This window comes from Melanostigma gelatinosum (assembly GCF_949748355.1).
Source record: "Melanostigma gelatinosum genome assembly, chromosome: 8".
Lineage (NCBI taxonomy): Eukaryota > Metazoa > Chordata > Actinopteri > Perciformes > Zoarcidae > Melanostigma > Melanostigma gelatinosum.
Window position 1 is genome coordinate 18,905,008 of NC_136641.1, and position 9,980 is coordinate 18,914,987.

Consider the following 9,980-nt stretch of genomic DNA (forward strand, 5'->3'; position numbering starts at 1 on the left):
CGCCTCAGCGGGTCCTGAGGAGAGTCCACACAGACACCGGAAAGGAGAGATGCTGAGGCTGCTGCAGCAACACCACACCCCCCAAATGGGAGAGTTATGTAGGTGTAATGTTTCTCGTGACACTGATTCCTGTCACCCGGGATATATTTTGTTTTAATTACTGCGAGCAGCGCAAGCATTCCAGATGGTTTCCTAAAATAACATGTATTGTGTGAGGTCAGTGTTGCAATTTATTTGTTGGCCTTTGGTTTGTTGTGGCTGAACGACATGAGTCGTTCTAGAATGAGTTCAATACACACGGTGGCGTGCATACATAGGAAAACATTGCATTGAAAAAGATATTGTGAATCTACAGGTAAGCTTTTGGATCATGCTGCAACAACCATCATGAATGTCTACCCAAATTCCGACCAACAAATAGCCTACAATAAACCGTCTATATATTTCCCGTCCTCGGCTGTAATGATTGATGGAGGGCCCACCTTGACAAATCAGATGCACGTTCACAAAGTCCTCTTTTTCCGAGTCTCTTTAAAAAAAAAAAAAAAAAAAAAAAAAAGTTTTGTTCACGCTACTCCAGGGTGAATGAGTAAAAAATAAAACTACAACTCCCAGCGTCCCACAGCGACGCACAACAACAAACGAGAGGGAGGCAGCAGCTGGGGGAGAAGGAGACAGACAGACTGCGTAAAGTGGAGCAAATAGAGAGAGAGACTGGGAGAGGTTTTCTTACATAAACGGGGGTTTTCTCCGCAGCAGAGGAGGACGCACTGACGGAGAGAAACCTGCTCAAAAATGGCCAAAAGCCAGGAGGTGGAGCGCATCGCCAAAAAGCTGGATAAAATGGTGCACAAGAACAATACGGTGAGTGCAAAAACAGTTGCAGCATCCGCAGAAACCACGCGATCAGGTGATGAGCTCTCTACCTTTAGCTGCTGAGAGGGGGAACATTCTGGAAACACAGTGCGATAAACTCTGCTCGCTGCTCCGTGGAGGAGGATTTCTGCTTATAATTGCACTCATAACAAGGTTGCTGCTTCTGTTTTTGATGATTTGGGGGTAAAAAGTTTGGCAATAAATCACTGCAGCTATTGGTCAAAAAGCTGCCAATTATATCACCCGCACCTTGAAGCAATTATCTTGTCAACTCACCGTTTCTTGATTGAATAGCTTATTGAAATCACATGGTGTCTATATTAACAGTAATATTATTTTAATTTGTAAAATATTTGTCACATTTCACATACTAGCAAAGTGAATTGTAGGATCAACATGTGCCTGGTAATATTCTGTACAGTTTTTATTGGAAAACAAAGGTCAATTAATAAATGCATAACACGAGTAAGCTTAGGGCAGTTCTGTCCATACGCTGATGAATGTCACATTCATCTTTGTTCAAAATAATAATCCCTAGCAAGAATGTCAGTGATATGTAAAAACTTTTGACTAATTTAAAATATCACCACTGGCCCAAATCACATCAGCATTCATGAAAAGCAAAATGTCCCACGAACTACAGTTCATCTCAATGGCATCGTCATGATTACATTTGGTCGAGGTTTTCATACTGTGGAATCCAACAGATACTGTTACATTAAATTCAAATAAACATATATTTGAGTGCATATTTTATTTTATTTTCTGCATTTTGAATCGGTATTCTATTTTATCAAAGGCTTTATATGGCCATGTTTTATGCATTTGGCCACTTCTGACCACTAGGGGTGAGAAGACCCCAAACAACAGAAAAGCCCTGAAAAATAATATCCACTTCTCAAGTGCTTATGGCTAAGGCAGCAACTCATTTGCACATCCAGCAGACATTTTTATCCATTGGAGTCCTTTTTGTGTTCTTCTGAAAATGTGTTTCAAACGAGTCAACGGAAGTTCACGTAGGGACGACGCTAGTAGTATAGAAACATTTTTTTGTTCTATTTTCTTTTCATTTCCAACGTTGACGTGTTTCAAACTCTTTTTAAACCGGCGACCATAATTTGTGAGGAAATACGTTTCCCTTGAAACGGAGTGCAGTTTAGTTGAATGGGAACATCATTTTAACATATCTCATTTAACAATCTACCAACTCCTGAGGGACATATCTTGTTCTATATCTGCTACAGTAAATGTTCTAATGTATTCAGCAGGTAGCTGTGGTTTTGGTAGATGTGATTTTTAGGGCTATTGGAACTAAATACCTTTTTTAAGGTACAGACCGAAATAACCATGTACCAGGTATCGGAACTTGTTTCCTACTTGGTACCTACATCTATCCCTTTCATTCCCATATCTAGATAAAAATAACTTTTTGTAATCTTCCTTGCAGCCAATCACCGCAAGCGTCCTTCGATTTAATGCAACATTTGATTGGCCCGTTATTGCAGCAGCCACAACCAAGACAGCCTGGATTACGTGGCTGTATGGCTCTCAACAAGAATAGTGCTGAGCCGGCTGCTAGGAGCTAATGGTGCTAAAAGAGCAAACAGTGCTAACAAGGGCAACAGTGCTGACCGAGCTAATGGGGTTAACCTCAGGGAGAACCGCAGGGTGGCTGTTACACTTCCGCAACAACGCCTTCCCGCCGCCGTGTGTCGGGACAACGTTATCAGCGGTATGATACACACAACTTCCCATCGTATTCACAGCTGTTGGATCATCTTAATATGCCCAAATATGGAATTCCTGGTGTCCTCATTAAGTGACAAATGAAAGTGAAACGCTCCTGTCCAACAGTGAGCATGAGCTCCACACAGAGAAAGCTCCACTCACAAGAATCCAGTCTTGTTGTTTCATCATTCTCTTGGTGACCTTTAGTAAACATTGAAGAACTGCCTCGGGGTGTGTAGTTGACAGCTGTTCCGCTGTGGGAGGCAAGAACAATGAATCTTCAATTGTAATACAAAAGGCCACCTTGGCTTTAATGGTTAAATGAGCGCCGACAAACACATCTGTGAACATTTCTGTTCATTCAGCGGACAGTTTCACAGATGCACGTGATTGCCAGATTCGTCCTCTCGGTGTTCACTCACTGAGCTGTAAATGTGGTGAGTCAATATCGCCGCATGTGCCTGCTAATAATGTGGAGGTTTCCATTGATTGTTCTGTCTACAGGACGGAGCTCTCGACCTGCTGGGGGAACTAAAGAACATGAAGATCTCACTGGAGACCCTGCAGGTAATTAACTCCACCCCTCTGCCGTGTCACCGCCACCGCCAAGTGCACCTAAAGTCACCACACAACTGACACAAGATGAATCGTTCCTGCACGAGTCTGTTTAAGTACGGTATGGACGTCCACCACAGCTGGCACATCAGCATTCCTCTGTTTAAGTGTAAGCTTCCCTACACTTTGCCACAAAGCACACTTCTAACCATAAGCAGTGAAACATCTTGTCAGTCTGGTATTAAGTTGCTCTTTAAGTATACCTGTAACAGTTGTAACATCTAACCTGTCACTGTTTAAATGTGCACCATGCAACAGCAGTGTTCATTTTGTTCACTAAAACTATGACTAAATATGTTAGTCTACCACCTTTGTTTCCACGACTAAGGTGACGCAAAGACGAGAAGGCACTGACGTCATTGAACACTTCATGTGAATATATCAACAATAGTGTCGACGTGAAAAGATGAGGCTGTATATTGTGGTTTGAAAAATAAAACTTTACCAAAATCTCTTAATTTTCGTTTTTTTCCCGTGCTGTGCCGACACGGTTTGGCGGCACACAATGAGCACAGTCAGGAGGACTCTGAGTAACTTACTTGATCAAACAATGTCAACAGCAGGACTTGGGAGAAAGAAACAAGGGGATATTTTGGCGAGACTAGATTGACTGACTGAAATGTTCACCATAGAGTTACAAGTGTTGTTCAGCAAGATAATCGTCACCGATGCACACCATTTTTATGATTTTTTGATGCGTAAATATAATCGGCAGAAGTAAAAAGCTAACGTAAGGCTATGAACTAACTACACCACAGTCGCATGACTTCATGTCACTAAAGGTGGTCTGTTGTTCGGCGTGATGACATTTAATAGTGTCATTTAGCCACTTGTTAGCAACCGACTCTAGACATTCAAAATCTTCAAAATTCCAGAGAGGGGTATTGACAGACATGTTTTATGTTGCGGAACAAAACGTTAAAATCTCCTAAGCCTGTGTTAACCACAGACCTTATTTCAGGCATCTAACCAAAAACCCATTCAAAAATCTGTCCCATTGAGACAAGGGAACCAGAAGTGCAAAAATGCTGAGTCATGTCAGCGTTTTAGGATTCATTCTTGCAGAACTCAATAGCAGCAGAAATACTTCTTCTTTTATCAATTCCAATTTTTGAAAATAAATGTCCGTTTCTCTTTCCCTCTCTCTTTGTAGTCCACCAGAGTTGGGATGTCGGTGAATGCGGTGAGGAAACACAGTTCAGATGAAGAAGTTCAGACCTTGGCCAAAGTTCTTATCAAGTCCTGGAAGAAACTGCTGGGTAAGTGAGGGTGTGTGTTGTGTCTTCTTCTTCTTCTGTCTTTGTGACGACCCAGTATAGTTTCAGTCCAGGAGAGGACAGGCTTAGGGTTGTGGTGGTTATTATAGTCAATGACAAGTACTGATGTAGGCCTTCAAGACTGTTTGTTCCATGAGTCTACGATGACAACTTCAAATGTCTTAATTTGCCAGACCACCATTTTGGATTTTCTTCCGTCACCATCTTGTTTTTTTGCGACACGAGAGGGTGGAGCTAAGTACAACCAAATGCTGGACACATTTTTAGGCGATCAAAATAATGTTACAATTAACTTTAATGAACTGAAAACACGGACAACTCCCAGACCGGACAGTGCAGTGGTAGCAACCTTTCAATCACAAGGTAGCCACACTCTGAAACATCTATCTTACCCTAAATGGGACAATCATTTCCAAAACAAACATCAGACTGTTTTGAAACTAGGAATTGAGACCTAGATCAAGTTTACAATGTTTGCTGAGGTAATGAATCAATTCAGAAGTAGAGTCATTTTCATATCGACTTCGATACAAACAGACTTCTTTTAGCAACCAGAAGAGTCGCCCCCTGCCGGCCATTAGAAGGAATCCACCTCTAAGGCCCTTACTACATTGGCTTCACTTTTACAATGAAAGTACAATGAAAATACTGTCATGATACATGTGAACCTGCAGACTTGTGCTTAAAAAATAGAAATGGAGAAGAGCTTTGCATCAATTGTGTGGGCTCAGATAGAAAACAATGGACCGGCATCAGACTGTATGCTACAGGTGTGTCCCCAACAGCTTCTTCTCGTCAATGTGTTTTGTGTCCCATCCTGCAGACGGTTCAGAGGGGAAGTCGGATGAGAAGAAGAAAGAAGACTCTCCTGTGAGGCCATCGTCCACCTCCAAGGACTCTGGCAACAGCGAGAAAAGGTCGGTCCCACAGTGATGGCGTCATGTTTGGTCAAACCTACTGTTGGATGAGGATGAGGTCACTGTTAAAGACAGAAGTGACAGTACATTTTTCAAATCACAGTCTCTTTAATGATAGAAGAGGTTTTAAAATGGAATTTTCCTTTAACCAGAGTCATCTCCTGTTTCTCTCAATCTAAACCCTGCTGCACTTTTTTTCATAATTTCTCCTCCTGTTAATCAGCAGTAAGAAGTCAGGGGAGTCCCCCACCTCACCCACCTCACCCACTACACCCTCCACGCCCGCTACACCCGCCACACCCGCTACACCCATCACACCCACCTCCCCCACCACCCCAACCCTACCCTCGCAGGTCACCTTATTCCCCCCTGCCCCCGTCACCACCCACAGTGTGCGGAACAAGTGTCGAGAGCTGCTGGTGGCAGCGCTGCAGACTGATGGTGAGAAGATTTATTTATTTATTTTTATAGACAGCGTTTCAATTGAAGACTGTCATCTAATGTGCATACTATAACTTACTGAACATTCACACTTGTTCAATCTTTACATTTGACTACGGGCTGAAATATAAAAACATGCTCACCTCAAAGTACATTTTATTCGCCGTTCCATAGCTTTAAAGGGTCAACTCCAAGCCAATTAAATTAATATTAGTTCATCAAATTCTACATTTGTTTATCTGTCCATTTTGCTTTGTGGTCTTGTTAAAAGTCAATTGATGTGTATAAAGTGTGTCTGTGTGTGTGTGCGTTTCCCAGATGACCACAAGACCATTGGAGCCCACTGTGAGCATCTTGCAGCACTAATTGAAGAGGATATCCTTTTGTGTCATCAACAACTTTAACTACACAAAGTCACACATGAACAAACGGAACAGGATTTCACAGCTGCATGAATGATCTTAATCTGAGAGTGCTGAGTGACCGGGCGTGTTTCACTTTGATAACGTCGCTCAAGTGTTTATCGAACAGTGTGACTCTTCTGTCCACTCAGCATTTTGTCCACCTCATTTACATTAATGAGAGCTGGCTCAACATGATTTTAATTCTCTCTATTCCCTGATGTTATTAATGTGTTCTAGTCCTTGACTGCTGCTCGTGCCCACAGATCTTCCAGGAGTTTAAGATGACAGATATAAAATACAAAACTCGTCTACGAAGCCGCATCTCCAACCTGAAGGACCAGAAGAATCCAGAACTGCGGCGTAACGTGCTGTGTGGAAACATCTCTGCTCAACGCATCGCCTCCATGACTGCTGAGGTCAGTCCTGCAGGCATTGTGTCTCATCCTCACCTGTTGAGGATGTTTGAGAGTTGGGGCTTGTTTTAGGGTTTTGGTTAGAATTGGGTATAAATGTTCGATGAGGGTCAGGGGCAAGGGAAGCTATTACGTCAATGAAGGCTAGTACAGAACGTGTGTGTGTGTGTGTGTGCAGGAGATGGCAAGTGCAGAGCTGAAGCAGATGAGAGAGAATCTAACTAAGGAGTCCATCAGAGAACATCAGCTGTCAAAGGTCGGGGGAACTGAGACAGACATGTTCATCTGCAGTAAGTGCCGCGGAAAGAGCTGCTCGTACACGCAGGTATGTGTGCGCACACACACAGAATTGTTTTAAACGGACAAAGTTTTAAATGAAAATACATCACTGAGATCTTTTGTGTGCGTTTAAAGGTGCAGATCCGCAGTGCTGACGAGCCGATGACCACCTTTGTGTTGTGTAACGGCTGCGGCAACCGATGGAAGGTAAAAAAATAAATAGAAATTGAAATAAAAAGAAGTATGAAATAGTATTAACAAACAGCTGAATGTTTAAAGGTGCTAAATTCCAAATTCAGACTATATTTGTTATTGAGGGATTGCCTGGACGGCTCTTAACATGGCGGCGGCGGCTGAGCTGGCGGCTAGCAGCTAACGGTGCTAACGGCATGAACAGCGCAAACAATGGCAATTAGTGCTGACAGAGCTAACGGGGTTAACTTGAGGGGGATCCGGAGGGTAGGCGCTGCGCTTCCTCGACAACGCCATCCAGCCCCAGCTGTAACCACCATGTGAGCGCAGTGCAGAGTGGCAGCAATGAGCTAGCCGGTGGGAAATAATCTTTTTCACCTGCCGCTGAGAAATAATCGAGATGAGAAAACTCTTAAAATATAAGAACATATTTGTTGAACAGACACTAATAATAATTCAGCTGAATGGATAGAGCTATTTCCCCACGGATGGAAGGTCTAACAACAATGAATAGACAAAACAGAGTATATATATGCGCGTTATCTCGTCTCCTCTCCCTTCACCCCCCCCCTCGCAGATGCCGTCCTCCGTCTGCCGCTGCACCCACCAAGGCCACGTTCCCAGCCTTTTCGTGGGAAGAGGGTTAAGATTATATGTAGGTTTAGTGATGCAAGTTCGAACTAAGAACGGTATGATACATTTCTCCGACAGGCAACACACACTAAGACTCGCACGCACTAAAACGTGCGGCCACAACGGCTACGTGAACAAAGCAGAGATAGAAGCTGGGATTTAAACACACAGAGGGAGAGTGACTTCACGCTCTGCTTAGGTAGACATTGCTCCTCTATATCCCGACATAGCAAATAGTTAGCTACCATATCAATGCTCTGAATTTGGAGGTCAGCACCTTTAAGGCGTAACATACAAAAGTACACATTTGCTCCATATGATAGAGAGCAGTTGCGACATCTTCATATATGAAATGTGTGGACTTTCTCTTCAAATATTGATGCTTTGATGTTAAAAGGCATTCTGTTATATATGGAAGAAGAGTTGGTGAAGAGCGTAGGGCGAGTTAAGTAGCTTCACTAAATAACTAAATAGCCTCGTATCTGTAAGTGTGATAAAGGTTGAAGGGTTGATGTGACTAACAGACTCCAACCACAAGATGGCAGCAGAGACCAGGCTCTGCATGATTCTCCTTCTCCTTTTTTTATACTTTACTTTTGTTCGATATCTTCTTCGTTTCTTCTTTCTTCTCCTTGAGTCTTTCTTTCTCAGAGTTCGTCCTTTCCCTCCTCCCCCTCTTGTTTACATCTCATACTTTCCCGTTGTTCTTTTCACCCTCCTCCCTCAATCTCATCCCTTTCTTTCTTCACCACATTTACTCCTTCCTCCCTCTCTAAGTTTTTCCGGGCCCTTTCTTCCCCACTTGTTTAAATCCTGGCTCTAGGTCAAGGTGAAGCCACTAACTTGATACGCTGATGGTTTGTGAGAAGTGTCTGTTGGCGTGAGGCTTCAACCTAAAAAAAAAACAATGAATCCGTTGTTATTTTTCAACTGCATTATTACCTCCCTAAACTCGGGAATCTTTGCAAATAAGTTCAATTCTCAAAAGATGGCAATTTGAATTTTTTAATTCTTACAAAATGACACAGAACCTCTAGATATTTTTTTGAAATTTGGTGCACCGGTGAAAATCGTATCATGTTTTTTAAAATGCAACTCAAAGTGTAACTTCGTTTTAGCTTTAATGACGACTAGGCACAAAAGCAACACATGATTGCTGTTGTAAGGCTGTTTTTATATATTTTTTAATCAACGTTTTTGTTCCTGATATGGATGGATGGGAAATTTTACATTTTAGAGGTTCAAGGTTAGAACACAACAACACACAAACCACATTTAAAAAAAAAAGTACTACTGTATTTCGGTTTGAAGCCAATTAAGGAGCAAATTTATGGAAATATATTTAAAGATGAATGTTACCAGAGCTATGTTGCTTATTCTACTGTGAACTTAAGAAGGGCTTCTGAGAGCAGGTTAATGACGCAGCGGAGAGCCTGAAGCTGAACAGAACATTTTCTGTAAAAGCTAAACTGTGCTAAAAGAACCTAAAGAGCTCCATAGAGGTACAGTGTAGTGTAGGACATTTACATCTCTGTAAATGTGAGCTACAACTGTCATATTACAAATAGTTGGTCGTCCATTGGTACAATAAACAGGCATGCAAACTTGTCCCCTTTCATTTCAAATATTTCAATATCTGGGTTTGCAAATGTTTTGAGGAAGGAAATGCATTCAAGACGTTTGGACACACACCTCAAAGATGTACACAATGTGTTTGGTGAGTAACATCGTGTATAAAAACACAACTGTCTGTTTACAATGAGTAAACGCCATACTAATCTTTAATTATATGTTGAGAGTTGATGAACCGTGAAAGAATCTTTAATCTGTCTTTTTTTTCTCTTTTTTTACAGTTCTGTTGAAGCGGACTTGTGTGTGTGTGCGTGAGTGAGTATTCTATCATGAAGCAAACTGACAAAAGTGAATTGAATTTGGATTTAAAAAATGAGTTTTTATTTTATTTGATATAAAAGTGAAAGCTGTTGTATATTAAGGTGATAATATGCTCGTTTATGTTGTGTATTTTGTTTCATTTGTTTTGTTTTGAGCATTCAGGATTCATTTCTTGTGCTAGATGAAGCTTTAAGCCAGATGGAAATGACATTTAGGCCTTATGGAAACAGCGGATGTGCCTTTCTTTGCCATGTTGTGCTGCCACAATATTTTGCCCTTAACATTTGTATTAAAGTGGCTCTTGGATTAAGA

The 9,980-nt window shown here is 41.8% G+C and overlaps 1 protein-coding gene across 1 annotated transcript; it reads left to right on the forward strand.

Moving 5' to 3' along the window:
* The first annotated feature begins 679 nt into the window (after positions 1 to 679).
* On the forward strand, positions 680 to 9,980 carry tcea2 (transcription elongation factor A (SII), 2). The gene is made up of 10 exons (XM_079273962.1): positions 680 to 864; positions 3,109 to 3,171; positions 4,373 to 4,478; positions 5,320 to 5,413; positions 5,637 to 5,854; positions 6,173 to 6,229; positions 6,520 to 6,674; positions 6,850 to 6,996; positions 7,086 to 7,157; positions 9,629 to 9,980. The coding sequence occupies exons 1-10, from the start codon at positions 796 to 798 to the stop codon at positions 9,635 to 9,637; spliced, it is 990 nt and encodes a 329-aa protein (XP_079130088.1). The 5' UTR covers positions 680 to 795; the 3' UTR covers positions 9,638 to 9,980.

Bases quoted from the DNA above. Each gene is read 5' to 3' on its own strand.
- tcea2 (XM_079273962.1), top strand. From the start codon at position 796: ATGGCCAAAAGCCAGGAGGTGGAGCGCATCGCCAAAAAGCTGGATAAA. The intron at 5,855-6,172 runs GTGAGAAGATTT...TGCGTTTCCCAG, and splicing joins GGCAGCGCTGCAGACTGATG to ATGACCACAAGACCATTGGA. The intron at 6,997-7,085 runs GTATGTGTGCGC...GTGCGTTTAAAG, and splicing joins AGAGCTGCTCGTACACGCAG to GTGCAGATCCGCAGTGCTGA.